At 36.4% G+C, this 22,570-nt stretch overlaps 2 protein-coding genes across 2 annotated transcripts; one reads left to right on the forward strand and one right to left on the reverse strand.

Annotated features, from left to right (window-relative positions):
- The first annotated feature begins 273 nt into the window (after positions 1–273).
- LOC125239872 (zinc finger protein 614-like) lies at positions 274–5,199 on the forward strand. Its single transcript, XM_048147599.1, has 4 exons — positions 274–492; positions 1,577–1,649; positions 3,726–3,817; positions 4,886–5,199. The coding sequence occupies exons 1-4, from the start codon at positions 468–470 to the stop codon at positions 5,197–5,199; spliced, it is 504 nt and encodes a 167-aa protein (XP_048003556.1). The 5' UTR covers positions 274–467.
- Positions 5,200–10,174: 4,975 nt separating this feature from the next.
- On the reverse strand, positions 10,175–22,146 carry LOC125240047 (zinc finger protein 271-like). The gene is made up of 6 exons (XM_048147879.1): positions 21,777–22,146; positions 20,352–20,493; positions 16,658–16,723; positions 15,861–15,923; positions 14,716–14,778; positions 10,175–12,778 (listed from the first exon to the last, which is right to left on the reverse strand). Exons 1-6 carry the CDS (start codon positions 21,903–21,905, stop codon positions 10,593–10,595), a joined length of 2,649 nt encoding a protein of 882 aa, XP_048003836.1. The 5' UTR covers positions 21,906–22,146; the 3' UTR covers positions 10,175–10,592.
- Between the last annotated feature and the right edge of the window lie 424 nt (positions 22,147–22,570).

A 22,570-nucleotide genomic window follows, 5' to 3' on the forward strand; every position in this document is an offset into this window, starting at 1 on the left:
GTCTGTCAGTAAATAAAAACTATAGGTATACTTTTCTCTATCTATCTATATATCACCATAAAGAAAAGGATGCATATAGTTTTCTTTGTTCTTATTTACTGACAAACTTGGTTGACAGAGTATACTTAATAGTTATAGCAGACGGGCGTACCAGACCGCGACCAAACGATGAAAAACCCTAACTGTGTCTATAGGTGTGTTTCTTGCCAAACGTCAATGTCTTCTGTCAACTTGACTTATGTAAACACTTCATGCCGTATAGGTTATAAAATCTCGATAAGAAATATCTATTTTATAATTCAAAACTACAGTGATACGTCGATATTAAAAAAGTGTTGTAACATTTATTTACTTACCTGCATGTGCTTACGCCAATCGTTGTATGGAATGGAATCTCAGAGCATCCACATCCTAAAGAATATTTCAAAATATGATTTATCCGTAGAACATGAATAGATATTACGTCCATGGATTTACCAAAGGAATTATATGGTAAGCTATTCTATATTTGATACTATGTACTCTTTTTTATTTAGCGGTACCTATTTTTAATAGAGCGAAAAGTAAATGAAAATAAGATACTACTGGAGACAATACCGTCCACCGAAACGAAACGTTTATTTAAAAAAATCTATTTATTTCAGGTTCAGGTCTTCTCTTATGTTAAGTTCCGTTGGTGTGCAAAATCTCTTAGTTTTGAGATTATGTATGAGGTCACTAGCAACAGGGAACTTGACTGTAATTAAAATAAAATACTTTATACCATGCACGAAATAAAGCATCAGATAATTATAAGAACAACATGGACATAAGTTATTTTTAAATCCAATTTCTGTTTAATAAGCCAGGTAGAAATATATTAAAGTAACTGAGTTGACCGTGATGTCACTCAATTCAAATTCATATAAATCATAGATTTAGAATTATTAAACTAGATTGTTTGGTTAGGTCAAAAAGTGTGTCCACATGAGAGGTAATTGTTTGGGCTGGTGTCCCTCTCGCACTTGCTGACAATGTCAACATTATTCAGTGACGTCATCACTGTCATAAATTGGGGATACCAGTCAATTTTCAAAGTTACTACTAAATCTACTAACACCCAATTGAAAGTATTTTTTAATTATACAAATCTTTGATTTACTGGCATCAAAATAATTACATTATAATTATTTTCAAATTTTTTGAAATATATCGAAACCCTAGTTTGAATATAACATTAAAATAAAATAAGAAGTTATAAAGTCAGGTAATATACAGATAAAAATACTACTAATATGGGAACCTCATTAACACTGGCAACACGTGCGAGAGGGACACCAGCCCAAACAATGTCCTCTCATGTGGACCGTTTTCGCTAGTCTGATACGATCGACTTTCTGTTTCAGTAATAAGGTTTAATTTCGTATGGCAAAAAATGTGATTGAGCTGTCCCCTGTAAAGGTCTTTGATATAAATTCCATATTAGCAAGTCATTCAAATTCGTTTATAAAAGAAGCTGATTTGACTAGGAGGCAAGTCTAAAAGCCTGATGCTTATGTGATAAATATAACCTTTAAGATTTTACTGGTGGTTTTAGATGCAGACCTAGTGACAGTGAAACTGGAACCATCTTTTGAGGTCTTCCCTGACAGCGGACACGCTGCTCCGAGGTGTGTATGGCTGCGTTGTTTTAATTGGTCCATTTTTAGAGTTCCGTAGTCAACTAGGAACCCTTATAGTTTCGCCATGTCTGTCTGTCCGTCCGTCCGCGGATAATCTGAGTGACCTCTAGGAAAATTGTTTTGAACTTGATAGGTTCAGTAGTTTTTGAGAAAAATATGGAACCCTACATTGAGCGTGGCCCAACATGCTCTAGGCCGGTTTTGTTTTCACTGTAACCAGACACTAAATTTTTCTTCATTATTTGACAATTGGTACGGCTCAGTCGGTAGTGACACTAGTGACCCTGCCTGCTAAGCCAGTGTGGATTTGATTGTCAGCTATACCTGTCTCTTTCAGTATACAGTATGCTTCATGAGAGTGTATATACAGGATGTAACATTAATGCTGGTGATCCATTTAAGAGCATAACCGGTATCGAATAGCGGTTACGAATACCACTTCCTTTTTTAAAATAAACACCATGAAAATTAAAGGTACTATAGAAGGTAATGTATAAGCCGTAGGATTTATCTTCGGCAATTATGTTACATAGTGTACATACCGTAGATGCGGTCCTAAACCTACTTAAAGAATCACACGGTACTAAGCCGCATACAGCCACCAATACCTTTAAATGCGTAATATATTATAAGTTACCAAATAACCTGTCTTCTTTTTTTTTGTATTCAAATGTAGGTAGTAAAACTAAAACTAACATTTTTTGTAATTTAATGGACCGCTATTAAATTAAATTACGTACTTATTAGGTAATAATGAATATAGGTATTGCATGTTTAGTTGTAGTTCACTGGTAAAAGACACCTATGTAAGTTGTGGTTACCTATAATTAGATAAGCATCAGTTAAGACTTTTGTTACTAGATTTAAGAGCATGCAAGGTGTATTATCTGTTGGTAATCCTAAATAAATAAAATTAAATTAAGCCGTAGTCCTGGGTGCGAATCCTGGTAGGCATTTATTTGTGTGATGAGCACAGATATTTGTTCCCGAGCCATGGATGTTTCCTATGTACTTTCAGCTGCAGAAGTGCATGGAGAAATTATGAGTGAATTCATTGATAAATCGCCATGCACTTTTGCAGCTGATAGTATATAACTATATATGTATTTATCTATTTAAGTATGTATATCGTCGCTTAGCACCCATAGTACAAGCTTTGCTTAGTTTGGGGCTAATCGTGTAAGGTGTCTTGATCTGTGTAAGGTGTCCCCAATATTTATTAACCGACGACGACGACGATTATTTATTAGCCGGTCTGGCTCAGTCGGTAGTGACCCTGCCTGCTAAGCCGCGGTCCTGGGTTCGAATCCTGGTAAGGGCATTTATTTGTGTGATGAGCACTGATATTTGTTCCTGAGTCATGGATGTTTTCTATGTATATAAGTATGTATTTATCTATTTAAGTATGTATATCGTCGCTTAGCACCCATAGTACAAGCTTTGCTTAGTTTGGGGTTAATAAGTTGATCTGTGTAAGGTGTCCCCAATATTTATTTATTTTAAGTACTCCAAGTTCGTAACTTTATCGGTCCAGGATATGTGTAAAATCGCCGTCAATAGAAATTGTCAACAATGTAAACAAACCATTGTATAAAATATCAATATTCTAGTAAAATTTTATTATTTTAAAGGTTGAGGATCATAATATTATAGAATATTGTATTTTTTTTCTTCTCTCTGTTTTGTATTTTTATATGTGATATATATATTGTTCTTTTTTTATTTTTAGTTTCACAGTGCCTTAGTTTTTACTGTTATGCTGTGTAACTTATTAGAATAATAAAATAAATAAATAAATAATGTGATATGAATGAGTTAGAATGGAAATTAAAGACATTTTATTTTGACTACAAGGTTTGTTTCCATTGTTCACAAATTCTATTGACGGCGACTTTAGCATCGTCTCTTTCATCATATTCTATAAAAGAGTTTCGTGAATTATGTATAAGAAAGAAGTGTTTAACATTTTTTTTTTTGGAATTTATTAATGTAATGTATGACGTGCTAAATGTAATGTATTTTACATGGTCAATAAAATATCTTATCTTATCTTATTTTTTTTAGACACAGTGAGGACATCAAGCTGGAAGACTGTTGTGTGCGTCTCGAGCGGATTGCCGCGAGCGCTTTCGCCGGCAAGGACGATGATCAAGCAGGTGGGAAATAATAATAAATAAATAAATATTGGGGACACCTTACACAGACCAACTTAGCCCCAAACTAAGCAAAGCTTGTACTATGAGTACTAAGCGACGATATACACACTTAAATAGATAAATACATACTTATATACATAGAAAACATCCATGACTCAGGAACAAATACCTGTGCCCATCACACAAATAAATGCCCTTACCGGGATTCGAACCCAGGACCGCGGATCAGCAGGCAGGGTCACTACCGACTGAGCCAGACCGGTCGTCAAATGATGATGAATGTTTGTTCATCATCCTCCTCCTTGCGTTACCCCGGCATTTTCCACGGCTCATGGGAGCCTGGGGTCCGCTTTGACAACTAATCCCAAGATTTGGCGTCGGCACTAGTTTTTACGAAAGCGACTGCCATCTGACCTTCCAACCCGACGGGTAAACTAGACCTTATTGGAATTAGCCCGGTTTCCTCACGATGTTTTCTTACCGAAAAGCGACTGGCAAATAACAAATGACATTTCACACATAAATTCCGAAAAATTCATTGGTGCGAGCCGGGTTTCGAACCCGCGACCTCCGGAAAAATAAAATGGAATGATAAGGAATTATGTTTATTATTCAGATAAACAATGTAACCTCTGACTGTTCCTGATAATGTACGAATCACTGGCTCCAATCGATTTGTTTTGACATATCGTCACTACTTTGAAAAAATCTCGTATCTCACGCTGTTCCTCAAAGTTAAAACGCAGTAAGTCTATATGCATTCCATACATACTTACTACAATTTTCTTTTCATTGACAGACGAAGATATATTTTATTAGATATTTAATTTTTTTTTGGTTTAAAATGTATTATCTTTTTAGCTGCCTAATCTCAACTTAATGAAGAAAATACTGATAAAAATTAACCTTCTAAGAACTGAGAAACTTACCTTAACTTCTGTAGAGTTAATTTTACGTAATTTACGAACTTAAGTGAATTTTCAGAGGAAAGTACGCTCTTTTTCTTGAAACTTTTGAATTCTGTCTACTGATTATAATACCTAACTTAAACATGTCAATTTGTTTCAGGTCCACTAAATAAAGCGCGCGGGAGCAGAAACGCAATGTCTGTCAAGAACACAGCTTTTACAAAGAAGGAATACCCATGTCTAATATGCCACAAAGTTTTAACTTCCAAAGCTGTTTTAAAAACTCATGTGTACATACACACCGGGGAAAGACCTTACTCGTGTCTCATTTGTAAAAAAGGATTCACACATATAAGCAATTTAAAAGTACATGAATTCACGCACACAGGGGAAAGACGTTACTCTTGCCAAATATGCCACAAGAAATTTAGTTGCAGGAGTAACTTGAACGATCATGTATATAAATGTAAATAGACTTAGTTTTAGCTTTATTTTTGCATGCCGATGGTGTTGGCGAGATATGCTGTACCTTTTTATGTAATGACTGCAACATCTGATTGTAACCATGTCTCTAGCGAAATAAAATATTTCATTTCATTTCATTTCATTTCATTTCATTTCATTTCATTTCATTTCATGTACGTGGACATAAGACTACAATAGCTTATACTTGCGAATTATGTAGAAAAAGTTTTAAATTCAAATCTAATTTGAATAAACATAAACAACGTTCGCATCTAAGTAAGACGTACTCCTGTATTGTGTGTAAATGCGAGTTTAAGCAACTAGACTTCTTGCAGAGGCATGAACGAACCCACACAGGAGAGAAATCTTACACTTGTGAAATATGTCAGAAAAACTTTACAACGAAACGATATTTAAAAATACACAAGAATACGCACTTGGACGATAAAGTTAAACCTTTCTCGTGTGTCATATGTAAAAAAGAATTTACATTACAAAGCAATTTGAACCGACACATACTAGTTCACACCGGAGAAAAGCCATTTTCCTGTAAAATTTGTAAAAAAGATTTCAATACATCTAGTTCCTTAACTCGACATAAATTAATTCACACAGGAGCTAAACCTTTTTCATGCGATATGTGTAATTACAAATGTAAACAAGCATACCGTTTGAAAATGCATAGGCGTTTACACGTTAAGGATCCAAGCGTTAATGAAGAAACTTTATTCATTTAATGTGTAAGGGACCATCCACACTCATAAGACGCATGTCTTGCGGCGCGCAACGGACGTCTCCGCCACGCCGCCTGAATGTAATTCAAAAACGCTACTTCAGTACATTTTGTATGGGAAGGACATAAAACGCGCCCCCAGGCGGCGCCGCGCGCGCCACGCCGCCTGGGGCACATTCAGGCGGCGTGGCGGAGACGTCCGTTGCGTGCTACGAGACACGCGACGCCTAAGTGGGGACGCTGCCTAAAAGTCAGCTCAAATTATTTAAGGAAACATGAATTCATTCATTGGAAACACCTTATTAAATTTTGTTAAAAAGTGTAGTATAGATAACAATAAACATAAGTTAACTCACGCAGGAGGTAAACCTTACTAGTGTGATATGTATAATTTCAAATGTGTGTAAAAGAGAGAAGGCTATTTTCCTACTAGTCAAATCAACTTCTTTTTATGAACTGTCAAAACGATTTGCTAATATGGAATTACTATGAAAACTGAGGAGTGGCGTCACGGTCAATTCATTTACTTTATATCTTTCTCTTTGACTTATTAAATAGAAATTATGTTTCAAAATAATTACTGTCCATATTTTTCTTCTTCTAATTATGTGGTGCTTTATTTCGTGCACTGCATAAAATATTTTATTTTAAGTATAGGAAACTAGCCTATTATTATTTTTAATAGCTCACTAAATGAATTTGTTCCTAGTTCACTAAGGCCGGCAATAGACAGTCTTAAAATTCATAATCAGCAGGGTTAGCACATGATTGCCGCGACATACACTACCTGTTGAGTACTCGACATACGCACGGGAGACGCGCGGGCGGCGGGCGATCGCGACGTCATCGCGGCAGGCCCGCGAGCAGCGCGCGGCACCTTTACCTACCTTACCGGCAACGGACGAATTCCGAATTTAATTTTATAACTTTTTTTTTTTTTAATAAATGGCCTCAGTCCCACTTGATGGGACTATTTTGCCAGTGTCAAGGTAAGTGCGACGTTGTTCGGTAGTAGGCACTTGTAAATTGATAGCTAGATTTTACAAGGGCACGTGGACTATCGGCCGTCGATGACAAAAAAGGGGCTAAACGCGTTTCGAGATTAATTCTTCATCAGCTTCTCACTATAACATTAGTTTACTGCATAATAAGCTATCGATATTACACTTTAAACAACATTAATGAGCAAAAGAAGGAGAAATTATTCGCGACGCGATGCCACTAAGATGGCACCCGAACCGGAAGTCAAATTTTATAACTGTTTGGCCGGGATTTTAAGCTGTAATTAAGGCGGAATAAACCAGCCTATTCACTACCCGTCCTTATGTCATTAATACAGTTAGACGTGTCATCTACCTCGCGGCGGCATACTTTTTCAGATTATGCATTTGACTGTCTGTTGGCGGAATTATTGACGAGTCATAAAATATAACGCTCCTCGATGACAGATGATACTTATGTAACTCTATCTTATCTGTGCTCGCTCCTTCCGCCATTGTGTTGTGTACCATTAAAGCGCATTTTCAGAATTTGGGACCCCCCAATGAGCGTAAGTTGTTAACAAATATTAACTCACTGTCAGATCTGTGACGATAGTTAAACATGAAATTTCAGCAAAATATTGCTTTTGTGTTAGTTACATAAAATTTAAGCGATAATCTACATTCAGAATGTAAAAAAAGTAATTATTAGACAGATTTTATGCTTAATTGTCGTCACAAAACTGACAGCCAGTTAATGTTAACAACTTACGCTAATTGGGGGGGGGACCCAAATTCTAAAAATGCCCTAAAATAAGTTTAAATATTAAATAAAACATTGTTCTGACTTATAGTGTTTAATTACAAATATTAACCTACGATGTTACATTCTTTACGTTTATATGGTTTCATTCCACTATGAATTATTTCATGGACAACTAAATTATATTTACTTATGAATTAAATAAAAACATTAATAATTTTATTGATTTATATTCTTAAGCAAAAAACTTTGAGCTTTAGGTTAGCACACATGAGAGGTCATTGTTTAGGCTGTTGTCCCCCTCGCACTTACTGACAATGTCAACATTATTCAGTGACGTCATCACTGTCATACAAAGTTACTACTAAATCTACTAATACCCATTTGAACGTTTTTGAATTATACAAATCTTTGATTTATTGGCATCAAAATAATTACATTATAATATTTTCCAATTCTTTGAATTTTGAAATATATCGAAACCCTAGTTTGAATATAACACTAAAATAATATAAGAAGTTGTAAAGTCAGGTAATATACACATTTAGTTTCAGTTTCATTTATTTGCATTACTTATCAGGTACATTACAATACATAGTTGTTATTCGTAAAGTAGGAGGTACATGATACCCAGTCGGGGCATTGCAAAAACATCTTAAATACTAAGTTTATATAAATATTGTCATTATCATGCATTAAAAGAAAAAAATATACAAGAATTAAGTTATTATTAAGTACTAAATACACATTCAATATTAGCAACAATTAAGATTTCAATTATACAATATGTCGGCAATTTTAAAATACTACTACTATGGTACCTCATTATCACTGGCCACACGTGCGAGAGGGACACCAGCCCAAACAATGCCCTCTCATGTGCACCGTTTTCGCTAGTCTGATACGATCACGTTTTTGTCTCAGTGATAAGGTTCAATTTAGTATGGTAAAAAATGTGATTCCGCTGTCCCCTGTAAAGGTCTTTGATGGCTAATTACATGTAGGTATTCAATTGTAAATTTCGTTAAATGTCATCTTTTTTGACAAATAAGTTAGCGTTCATACAGCGTGTGTATTCCATACGGGCGAATATCTTAGTAACGATTAGTATCGAACCTAAGGACCCTAACTACTTGTTCTTTTTTTTAAATAGATGAAATATTTTTATTCATACATAATAATTCAGCACGCAATGTATTACGTCCACATCAATTAGCGTACCTACCTAAACGTCACTACGACATGACGTTTATGTCAACGTATGAAGTTGGACGGGGTACATTGCTGCTTGGTCAGATTTAAAAAAATAATTACTCTTAATTAAAAACACTTTAACAAAATGATTATAGTACACGATTCGTATGATCAGATACTATAACTGGATACATTATTCGCCCGTATGGAATCCACACGCTGTATACATATTAATGTGACTGGTTGATGAATGACCTATTTAGAAATCCCGCCATAAATATGCGGCGTGCCACGTTTAAAGGATCCACATGTTCTAAAAGGAACCTTTAAGGTGGTTTTCCACCGGCAGAGCGGAGAGGGAATTGAAATCGCCCGGACCCTTTTCCACTAAAAATTGCCATTAATAGCCATCGCGGGCCTGCGCGTGCCTGCCGTAGATTGTAGATTTCATACGATACTCTATGTTGAAAGCAATACGGTACATTTTTACAGTAACAAATATCCTCTTCAATCCGCGCCTCGCGATGTCTCGTCGCGCTCTGCCGGTAGAATACCTTCGAGTTAATTTATACTCTAAGTAGGAAGCAATATGGTTAATTTTTACACTAACAAATATTTCAATTCACGTCCCGCATATCCACGTCAAACTCCTCTCCACGCTAAGTCGCTTTTCGTCTCGCCCTGCCGGTGGGTAACTACCATCAGAGTTAATTTATACTTTAAATCGGAAGCAATACAGTTAATTTTTACACAAATAAATATCTCAATTAAAGTCCCGCACATCCCAGTCAATCTTTACTATTTACGGGCGAGATTACTGGGCGAGAATTGAAAATTTGCCATACAAATTTCTATTCCCTCCCCGCTCTGCCCATTCACGGCCTGCCGGTGGAAAACCACCTTTAGGCATGGAAAATCACATGAAGAGTTGTCGTAACTTAATAATAGATGGCGCATTCGAAAATCTTGACTGATAACTCTATACCATACTATTCAATATACTCTATGGATGTCACTATATCGCTGAAAGCGTTTTCGGTGGCCAAAATAAATAAAAAATTACACACATTTTTAATTGAAAATACGTAGTCATCATACACTTTTAATACCCAAAATCTATAAATAATGTTTTTTATGTCAAATACTACACAAGACAATCATTTATTGTGCCAAATTCGATATTAGCCTAGTAAGCCTATTCTTGCAAAAAGCAAGAATTAATGTTTGATTCACCCATTTTTATTTTTTACTAAATCTAATATGTGAGTGTGTATAGTAAAACGTCCCACTTTGTCGGTTACCATTAAGGCGAGATTTACTTGTATCTTTATATGAATAAACTGACAAAGCGGCTTTAGAGCCATCGACAAAGTGGGACGTTGTCAGTGCACACTCACATATATTCATAGTTTGTCTAAAAGTCTTACTGTACGTCTGTTAGTCCAAACATCCAAAGATACTGGAGTAAGATGTGATTATCTATAAGGGCTACTTGCACCAACGAAAAGGGGGAGTTAACCCGAGGGTTAACAAATCATTTTATATGGAATTTGACAGATGACAGCCCACTAACCCTGAGTTAAGTGGTCGGTGCAAGTGGGCCTAATTGGGCAAACATCTAACTTTAAATTAATGAATATTTAAAAACATGTTTAAATAATGTTGCATATTACCTTTTTTTCCATTGCCGTACTACTATTTTGCCTATTTTATTTAATTTCTGTTGTTGACCCTAAATAAATAAATAAATAAATGATTTTTTTGCATATGTATGGTCACTGTGGATTTTTTCTTGGGAAAGTAAATGACAATTACAACTGATACCTTTGTTACATTCTTTACATTTGTACGGTTTTATTCCACTGTGGATTCTTTCGTGGCTAACTAAATATTTTTTACGAGTGAATTCTTTGTTACATTCTTTACATTTGTATGGTTTTATTCCACTGTGGATTATTTCGTGGCTAACTAAATATTTTTTACAAGTGAATTCTTTGTTACATTCTTTACATTTGTACGGTTTTATTCCACTATGGATTCTTTCATGGGCAACAAATACAGATTTTTCTCTAAATTCTTTGTTACATTCTTTACATTTGTATGGTTTTATTCCACTATGGATTCTTTCATGGGCAACAAATACAGATTTTTCTCTAAATTCTTTGTTACATACTTTACATTTGTACGGTTTTATTCCACTATGGATTCTGTCATGGGCAACTAATTCAGATTTTTCTCTGAATTCTTTGTCACATTCTTTACATTTGTACGATTTTATTCCACTATGGATTCTTTCAGGGACAGCTAAAGACCTTTTATAAGTGAATTGTTTGTTACATTCTTTACATTTGTACGGTTTTATTTCACTACGGATTCTTTCATGGACAACTAAAGAACTTTTATAAGTGAAATGTTTATTACATACTTTACATTTGTATAGTTTTATTCCACTATGGATTCTTTCATGGACAACTAAAGAATTTTCGTAAGTGAATTGTTTGTTACATACTTTACATTTGTATGGTTTTATTCCATTATGGATTCTTTCATGGACAACTAAAGAATTTTTATATTTGAATTGTTTGTTACATTCTTTACATGTGTATGGTTTTATTCCACTATGGATTCTTTCATGGACAACTAAAGCATTTTTATAAGTGAATTGTTTGTTACATACTTTACATTTGTATGGTTTTATTCCACTATGGATTCTTTCATGAACAACTAAAGAATTTTTATAAGTGAATTGTTTGTAACATTCTTTACATGTGTATGGTTTTATTCCACTATGGATTCTTTCATGGACAACTAAAGCATTTTTATAAGTGAATTGTTTGTTACATACTTTACATTTGTATGGTTTTATTCCACTATGGATTCTTTCATGGACAACTAAAGAATCTTTATAATTGAATTGTTTGTTACATACTTTACATTTGTATGGTTTTATTTCACTATGGATTCTTTCATGGATAACTAATTTAGATTTTGCTGTAAATTCTTTGTTACATTCTTTACATTTGTATGGTTTTATTCCACTATGGGTTCTTTCATGGACAACTAATTTATATTTATCTCTAAATTCTTTGTTACATTCTTTACATTTGTACGGTTTTATTCCACTATGGATTCTTTCATGGACAACTAATTTAGATTTTGCTATAAATTCTTTGTTACATACTTTACATTTGTATGGTTTTATTCCACTATGGATTCTTTCATGGCCAACTAAATATTTTTTATAAGTGAATTGTTTGTTACATACTTTACATTTGTACGGTTTTATTCCACTATGGATTCTTTCATGGACAACTAAAGAACTTTTACGAGTAAATTCTTTGTTACATACTTTACATTGGCATGATTTCATCACACTACGTTTATTTTCACGGCGACCTACCGATACTTTTCGAGTGAATTTTCTGTTACATTTCTTTCTTTTATGTGAATCCAGATCTTTTTCAGTTGAAAATCGTTTATTGCATTCTTCACAAACGTAGGGTTTGTCTGTAGAGTGCAATCTTAGATGCTTCTTCAGTGACAAGACACTAGGAAATGTTTCTTTACAAGCTCCGCAGGTGTGCCTTTCCTCCGGGTGAGTATGTGTTCTGATATGACGGATTAGAGTAAGTTTTGACGTGCATAGGTGAGCGCACATGTCGCAACAGTAGACTTCGGTATTCGTTACTGGTGTGCGTGTGATATTTTCCTGTTTGTGTGTGTTCAAACTAGAGTCGTGTGTGGGGCGAGTATCGTGTGTGTAGGCTTGTTCGTCGCTCTCGCGGTGTGACATCACGGGGCACGGTTTGCTCGCGAGCGGCGAGTCGCTGAGGCGCTCCACCTTCACGGAACACCCCAACGAGAGCTGCTGAACAGCCCGCGAGGTCAGAGGCGCTGTGTCAACTTCGTACTCGCCAGCTGAAGACAAGGAAACACATGTCCAATTCCAAACAGAATTTGCCATATCAAATGAAATCCAAGCATATGATCGGTAATTCAGTACTTCTTTCCCATCACCACGGAACAATCGTGCTCCGGATCATTGGGGCCAAAGCAGAATGCGACGAATGCAAGAACTTGACAAAAAACGAATAAGACGATCTAAGACGATATCAGTATTGAAATAATTATTTACTATACAAGAGTGCAAAGTTGTATTTTAACGCCGAGTGTGGAATCGAAAAACGAGAAAGCGGAAGTATTCTATAGTACTTAGTATTCTAAGGTCCGAGAATAGAATCCTGAACTTGCGAGTTTTTCAACGCACGAGAAGTAAAATACATTTGCACCCGTGTGTGACACAAAACTTTTACCCTCATTATAGCGAGGAAAGTACAAGGCAAAAAACGTTTATCACTGCTTACAGTAGTTCCACAGATGATAAATCATCATCATTACTATAAAAAAAAATCATCATCCATCATTATAGTCACCTGCTTTTATCAATTTTAAAGCAGAAAATTTGACTTTATTTAAGATCAAATTACTTTATCCACTATTGGATAAAATGCGTTTTTACCCGCTGTAATTAAAGGATAAAACACGTGTTTCCGAGCTAGTGAGGGAAAAAAAATATAGTATACCGGGCGCCATTATGACTTGTAAAAATGTATAATTATTTACCTACCAATAAAGATCTGCAATAATTTCTCGGGTAATTAACCTTTTGGCCGCCAGAGACTTCGGAAAATCGTGACCACGACGCCAGCGACGGCATTTGACGTCATGCATTTTTTGAAATGAAAATATATCGAAAATCACCCCACTTTTATGTTAGCATAATTTCTTTACCCATCCTTAATTTACCCCCGTGGCGTCAGTGGCACGGTTTTCCGTTGACGTCATTTGCCGTCTTTGGCGTTCTAAAGGTTAAACGGACTACCTAAGCCTTCCGTTGAAATTAATGCTCATTCTGCAAGTAACTACTTGCGATTCTCGACAACAAGGGTGCCTTTCCAACAGAGATGTGGTGCACTACGTTGGTAATGTTGCCTTGGATGCGTCTGATGTCCATTGTCCACCAATCAGCTTAGTCGGACCCGTTCCCACTAGCGCTATGCTTTGTGGCGAAATTAACATGATTGGTGGATACGAGTATCAAACACATCCGGGATCATGAGAGCGCTCATTGCTAAAGCATCCATACTAATATTATAAATGGGATGGGGGTCTGTTTGTTTCTCCGCCTTTCACGACAAAACGGAGCGACGAATTGACGTGTTTTTGTAAGTGGAGATAGTTGAAGGGATAGAGTGACATAGGCTACTTTTTGTCTGTTTATAACGCGAGCGAAGCCGCGGGCAAAAGCTAGTTTAAACTATATTTTCATTAGTGTTAGTTTGAATTTATTTATATTTGTACAAAAGGTACCATTGAGCATTTCTTTTTTTTGCCACTTTTATGAAGTGTGATAATATTGAAAAAAAAAAAAAATAATGCTATTCCTACTCAGAATTCCTTTTCAATCCTAGTAGTTAAAAAAATTGTCCCATTCGATTTTTTCTTATTTTGTTACCATTTTCCGTACATGTCTTATGGAGTAACAAAAGAGAAAAGTAACAAAAATGTATGAAAATTCTGGGACACTTTTTGTCTCCCAGTGAGATTGAGTAGTAAGTACTCGTGATCCTGAGTATAATTGACCTAAAATTCCCTAAAACAATCAAAATTTGTTTATTGAAAAAAAAAAAAGAAATTCTCCCTTGACTTTCATAAGATCATTATGTTAATGCCTAAATTGAATTTCATTTCATGTCATCCACATAGCGCATCTATGGTGGAAAGGCACCCTTATGTTACCTATTCTTCAAGTGACAATAATGAAACTTTTAATGTAATTCCAAGTGTGTACTTACGTGACAAACATCCGTCTCGCGGCTCCTCTTTACAAGGCGGGCCTTGGCTCTCCTCATCTGGAGCTGAACACGGAATAATGGAATTTAGAATTATTAAACTAGATTGTGTAGTTAGGTTAACAAGTGTGTCCACATGAGAGGTCATTGTTTGGGCTGGTGTCCCTCTCGCACTTACTGACAATGTCAACATTATTCAGTGACGTCATCACTGTCATACATTGGGGATACCAGTCAATTTTCAAAGTTACTACCAAATCTACTAATACTCATTTGAACCTATTTTTTAATTATACTAATCTTTGTTTTATTGGCATCAAAATAATTACATTATTATTATTTGCCGATTCTTTAAAATATATCGAAACCCTAGTTTGAATATAACACTAGAATAATATAAGAAGTTATAAAGTCAGGTAATATACAGATAAAAATACTACTACTATGGTAACCTCATTAACTCTGGCCACACGTGCGAGAGGGACACCAGCCCAATCTGTATGCATATACATTCAATAAAATAAAAAAAATCAAAATCGGTCCAGTAACGACGGAGATATCGAGGAACAAACATTAAAAAAAAATACAGACGAATTGAGAACCCCTTCCTTTGAGATTTGGAAGGCGGTTAAAAAATGACGAGCACCACCAGTGGTGAAGGCCGGATTCGAACCGGCGTCTTTTAGCAATCCGGGCCAAACGCCATGAACCCCTAGGCCACCTCGCCACAGCGGAAGCCGTCGAAATTTCTCTTCTATATGTCATCTTTGTAAGACTAGGCGTCTTTGACCAACTCTAAGGGCAAGCAGTAGGTGCTTGCACCTCCTATACGAAACCTTTACAGGTTTACGATATAGCTAGAGAGACTGGTGCTGCCATCTATACGCAACTATGAGAACAAATCAAATTATTTTAACAAATATTTTGATTTGTGTTTTTTTTATGTAGTCACACTACTATATATAAATTAAAAATCGAAATAAGATGTCATATATTAAAGAAAAAATGACGAGCACCACCAGTGGTGAAGGCCGGATTCGAACCGGCGTCTTTTAAACATAAAAAAAAAACACTATGGGAACAAATCAAAATTATTTTAACAAATATTTAAATTTGTTCCCACAGTTGCGTATTACAAATCTACTTACGTGACAGATATTCGTCTGGCGGCTCCTCTTTACAAGGCGGGGCGGGGCTCTTCTCGCCCGGAGCTGAACACGGAATAATAGTTATAGTATGAATTTTCTGAGATGAACGTTTCGCTTTTGCCGTAATCTGTTAAATAAAGGCCTTTGTTTCTATTATTCACGTCGGCTAGCTCCCGTTCCCACAGCACGTGCTAAAGTCTCAGTGTAGTTAAAAAGCAACTATCATGATAGCAATAAGGTTCAAATTTATTAAACAGTTTGCAGTATGCAGGTAACTTTTTTTGAAGATGATTAAACGTGTTATCTCCGAAACGGCTTTTTATGGATTTGAACCTTGTTACTATCATGATAGTTGCTTTTTAACTACACTGAGACTATAGCACGTGCCGTTTAGACGGGAGCTAGCTGCCGTGAATAATAGACACAAAGGCCTTTGTTTAACAGATTACGGCTAAAGCGAAAAGTTCATCTCAGAGAATTCATACTATATACTCTGTCAAACAAGTCTGTCAGTAAATAAGAAGAAAGAAAACTATAGGTAATTAGGTATCCTTTTCTATAGCACCCTAAAGAAAAGGATGCATATAGTTTACTGATAGTTCTGATAGTTTACAGACAGTGACCATGATGCATGCAACTGCGTCGAAATATCGGGAGCTCGACAAAAATCAAAAAGGTAATCACGGTCTATATCCCGGTCAATATAAGTCTAATGAAAATAACCGTGAATCATCCAAAACTTTTATCTAGGATTTAATTAATTCTAACTATTATTATTCTGAATTCCAGATACTCACGCAAAGAAGGCTCGGGAACATCGCTGCTCATGTCATCTTCAAGGTGTTCATCCAAGGCTTTCTCCTCTAAAACAGAACATACACGATACATGATACAGTTTTTTTTTTCGTTAAATTCGACACGTAGCTAGGTTCATTATCAGAAACCACCCTGAATATCACTTTTAGTTAAATTCGCAAAAAATTTTTTTCATCGTTTTCATAATAAATTTCATATATTAGTGTGAGAGACCCTTAAGAATAACATTCAAGTTAGGCCGGCAACAGACTGTCTTAAATTTCATAATCTTAAAAAATCATAATCTTATGAAATCAGATCGAGTGCACGGATTCCCATACAATTTCGCAACTAAATTTTAACTTCTGATTAGCAGAAACGTCTGCAATCGATGCCATTAGGCTTAGAATAAACTTCCATCCAGAGGCCGTGAGTTCAAGTCTCACCCAAGGCAGACATTTTCCACTTTTAAATTTCGCAACTGTCCACACACAGTCTTATTTTTTAAGATTACGATTTTTTTCAGATTGATCTGACAGATTGCGAATAATTTGAATTTTACGAATGTGTGTGGCAAGGCAGTCAATCTTATTTTATAAGATTATGATTTTTTAAGATTATAAAAATTAAGACTCTGTTGCCGGCCTTAGTGTCAAGTGACTGACGGCACATGTCAAAACAAATTACATTAGAAATTGGTAAAGGCTTGTCACACACGTGTTCAGTAATTATCTTTATTTTTTTAATAACTCGATAACCGTAAGAGCACAGTATAAAAAAACCGGCCAAGAGCGTGTCGGGCCACGCTCAGTGTAGGGTTCCGTAGTTTTCCGTATTTTTCTCAAAAACTACTGAACCTAAAAGTTTTGAATGATTCACGGTTATTTTCAATATAAGTCTAACTACTGAACCTATCAAGTTCAAAACAATTTTCCTAGAAAGTCTTTATAATGTTCTACTTTTGTGATTTCTTTCATATTTTTTGAACATATGGTTCAAAAGTTAGAGGGGGGACGCACTTTTTTTCCTTTAGGAGCGATTATTTCCGAAAATATTAATATTATCAAAAAACGATCTTAGTAAACCCTTATTCATTTTTAAATACCTATCCAACAATATATCACACGTTGGGGTTCGAATGAAAAAAAAAATCAGCCCCCACTTTACATGTATGGGGGGTACCCAAATAAAACATTTTTTCCCATTTTTTATTTTTGCACTTTGTCAGCGTGATTGATATACATATTGGTACCAAATTTCAGCTTTCTAGTGCTAACGGTTACTGAGATTATCCGCGGACGGACGGACGGACGGACGGACGGACGGACGGACGGACGGACGGACAGACAGACATGGCGAAACTATAAGGGTTCCTAGTTGACTACGGAACCCTAAAAAGAGTACTATCGTACAGTATGGCCACTCCCGCTCTCCGCTGAAAGTGCCGCCCACCCCCTCTCGGTTACCTCACAGTTACCGCCTGTCAAAAACGCGAACAGTCGACCTGTCATATTTCACTCATACAAGTATAGTACGCGTTCACCTACACGAGCTTAGACTGTGTGTGTGCTAGGAACACGCTTCTTTCATATATTTGATCGCCAGTGTCCGAGGTGTGGTAAGAGTTAAGACGCCAGTTTCTTAGAGAAATTAATTGACCAAAAAAACAGGTTGTATACACGGTGAAACAAAGAGGAAAGTTCAAACTTTGCTTAGTGACTTTTGAGCTCATAATGAACAACTTTCATTATGGGACTAATGCTGAAATAGCAAATAGTATTTTATACAATCGTGATATAATACAATGCTTTTCAGTCGAGTACCGTGTTTAGGCCACGAAGCTTGCTGAGTGGCCTAATAGTACGGTACGAGAGTGAAAAGCTTAATTATATCACTATTGTATACAATACTTTTTCTATGAGTCATTTTCATCATCAATGGACGAAAAATATCATCATTCAAGTTAAAATTAATGTTAAGCCTCGTTCACCGTTGTATCAACATTGAATTACCTAGCAACCAATTGTTCATCATAACCGTCTCTGATTGGTCGATAACGCGATGGATTAAAAAAAATGTGTTTCAGATGCAGAAAAAATTGCCAGAGGTATCGCAAATTAGTATAGAACTTGTATGAAGTTCTATTTTTGAATTTTTTCAGTTAACTAAAGTGAAGTGTAATGAAATATTATAGTTGACTAAGTGTCAAAAACTTATCCAACACTGAAAAGTCGGCACATATAGTTTAGTCTGTGGTGTCCTAGTTGACAGATTAAAGTCGACGAGTAGAGAATAGTACATTACGATACAAGTGCGTAAAAAAGGAACTTCGAAACGAGTGGCGATAAATTAAAACACGACCGAAGGGAGTGTTTTAAATCGACACGAGTTGCGAATTTCCTTTTCGCACGAGTGTCGTACGACGTTTTTCAGTACAGATGGCCATCCGAAGTTTCGACCTGGCATATAATGAACCACTTCTCGCACTAGTGCGTAAAAAAAACCATCTGTACTGAAAAAAATGTTTTCTGTTTCATAAATTTCGACTGTCATGATCATGATGCCGCTCATTACTTTGAAACAGTAAATTTTTTGTTCGCGACTTCAGCAATGACCTCAAGAGTCACTAAGCAAAGTTAGAATTGTCCTTTTTATTTCATCCTGTAGTTTTCATGACATAAAATAGCCTTTATTTCCAACACTTAAAACTTAAAAAATCTATTTAAAAAAAAAACCGAACATTCTCCTCACGTGTGAAAGTCAACACTACGGCACATAATATATTATAATAGTACAAGTACAGAAGGCCCACTGCTTTGATGTTCACGAAATGCCGCCTTTTTAAATGCCTACAAAATGTTTACAAAGAAACCAGCCGCACGTCGCGCAGCGTCGGATGATAGAATTGCCCATAGATTCAAACGAATTAATTACTCAGATAAAATTTTATACTATTATATTTAAGTCTTGGGTACTTTCTAGATATATATATACAGTATTTTTTGGTTTAAGTTCCAACATCACAAGCCTTATTGAACTTTTCCGTGGGACTTAATCAATAGTAGATCTGTGTAAGAATGTCCTATGGTACATATTTTATTCATGATGTCTATTCAACTTAGCATTGTTAGCCATTCCACACACGGACATCGCATATGAACCTTGAATTAAACAGATTGATTTAGCCCCAAACTAAGCAGAGCTTGTACAAAAACAACTCGGAACAAATATCTGTGTTCATCACACAAATAAATACCCTTACTGGGGTACAAACCCAGGACTATTGGCTTAGCAGACAAAGGTAACTATCCACAAGGATAGACCTGTTGTCAAAAACAATTTATCAAAGCTTTTTTTTTTATTTAAATATTGGGGACACATTACACAGATCAACTTAGCCCCAAACTAAGCAAAGCTTGTACTATGGGTGCTAAGCGACGATATACATAATTAAATAGATAAATACATACCTGTGTACATAGAGAACATCCATGACTCAGGGACAAATATCTGTGCTCACACAAACGAAAATGCCCTTACCGGGATTCAAACCCAGGACCGCGGCTTAGCAGTCACTACCGACTAAGCCAGAAATATCTGTGCTCACACAAACAATGCCTTTACCGGGATTCGGACCCAGGACCGTGGCTTAGCAGTCACTACCGACTGAGCCAGACCGGTCGTCTTTAAGTTTACCTTTGGCTCTCAGTGCTGCCTGGAGCCTCTGACGCAGCTCGGCCTGGCAGCGCTGCACCTGCACCTTGAAGGAGCTCGCCTCCCGCAGGCGCCTCTCACACTCCCCGCAGATGCCACTCTGCTCCTCATTGCTTGATGCCAGCTGCAAGATGTTGTATAGGGTCATAGTTAGCATCCATATACACTTTAAGCGCAACACCCTTGAAGCGCTTTAAGCCTTTTAACACACTCGCCTTTGCCTCGCCTGGCTCGCCTGTACAACAAATTTACTAAAAGTGACCCATCTTTGGATGTGTTTCACGACAGCGAATCCTCATTTAAAAACAAATTACTATCTGTTGACAGATCTTGCTAACTCTGTTTACTTATTGATAATTTCTGTGTTAATTTGTAATTTTGTAATAGTTTAAATGTGTAAACTTATTTAATTTATATATAGCCCTTGGGGCAATAGGAATATTGTCATACTTAATATTATGTTTTTGCATGCTGTGATTACCTATAAGTGGGGGATCAATTATGAATGGGCTTTTATAGTCTGTAATTAATAGTATGTATATTGTATCTTCTGTTGGTGATCCTAATAAACAAACAAATAAATAAATAAACACACACAGACCGCGGGCGCGGGTCGGGCGCGGGACCTAGCAGACGGGCGCGTTTTTCACACCCTTCACACAGAGCGGGGGCACGGCGGGCGCGACGGGCCCGCAGCGGCCCCGGCGCGGGTTCTCACCGCCATCGATCGTTGGCAGTCTGCACCAAGATGTCAGAAGATACGGACACAGACGAGGAATTATCGTTTCTGCTAGTTTTGAGGAATAAAGTTCGCAAAAGAAAAATAAAACCGGGTTCACGAAATTAATAAGAAACAATTAATATTTGGAGAGTACCATAGACTGTGCAGAGAAGTGGAAACATGAACATAGATTTTTTAAATATTTTCACATGTCAAAGGCAGCCTTTGAAGCGTTACATGACACATTGAGTGCAAAAATATACAAACAGGATACAGTAACATACAATCATGCCTGTTTCCCATTAAGGGTTAGGCAGAGCAGATGAAACTGCAAAAGATACAGTGCCACTCTTGGCAAATAAGGGGTTAAAAGAAAACTAAACTGTGACATTTCAGTGATAGTCTGCCAGCCTCTCGCCTACGCCACAATTTACCCCATATCCCACAGTCGCCTTCTACGACACCCACGGGAAGAAAGGGGGTGGTGAAATTCTTAACCCGTCACCACACGGATACAAATACAAGAAAAAAACAAAACAACAGGACACAAATTTTCACACGAAACAGGATTCAAATTTTGTAAATAAATACAAACGCCATGAAATGCACGCGCCCGCCCGACCCGCTGTGTGTGAGCTGATACGCAAACCAAGGAATAACGAAAAAAGCTGCCATCATTCACTTACTTTGATCACGAAGCATTCTTCAAGCATGAACGAGTATATCTCCGTAATGCCGTGACGAGTGTACGGCGTCCTCAAATCTTTCGCCGAAGGCCGCTGCAGGCAGCAGTGGCACTGGTTTGTCGGTTGCATGATAATACGTACATTAAAACACACTGCGTCGACTTTATTCGCACGTTTAAAATATATAACTTTTAGATTCTACTTGTTTGTTTCACGAGATAAACAGATTCGCGCGATCATCACAATGACACAATCCTTCCTGCCAAAATAATGGAGCGAAAACGAAAAGAAACTAAGAAAGAGAGTCGTCAATGACGTTGACGCAAAGACCTTTACAGGGGACAGCTCAATCACATTTTTTGCCATACGAAATTAAACCTTATTACTGAAACAGAAAGTCGATCGTTTCAGACTAGCGAAAACGGTCCACATGAGAGGACATTGTTTGGGCAGGTGTCCCTCTCGCACGTGTTGCCAGTGTTAATGAGGTTCCCATATTAGTAGTATTTTTATCTGTATATTACCTGACTTTATAACTTCTTATTTTATTTTAATGTTATATTCAAACTAGGGTTTCGATATATTTCAAAAAATTTGAAAATAATTATAATGTAATTATTTTGATGCCAGTAAATCAAAGATTTGTATAATTAAAAAATACTTTCAATTGGGTGTTAGAAGATTTAGTAGTAACTTTAGTAAAAGTAAAAAGTAAAGTAAAGTAAAAATCGTTTATTGTTGCACATAAACACAAAGTCATTTGTTACAAAAGATAGGTAAAATTTACATCCATT

This window comes from Leguminivora glycinivorella, chromosome 26, assembly GCF_023078275.1.
Source record: "Leguminivora glycinivorella isolate SPB_JAAS2020 chromosome 26, LegGlyc_1.1, whole genome shotgun sequence".
Taxonomy (NCBI): Eukaryota; Metazoa; Arthropoda; class Insecta; order Lepidoptera; family Tortricidae; genus Leguminivora; species Leguminivora glycinivorella.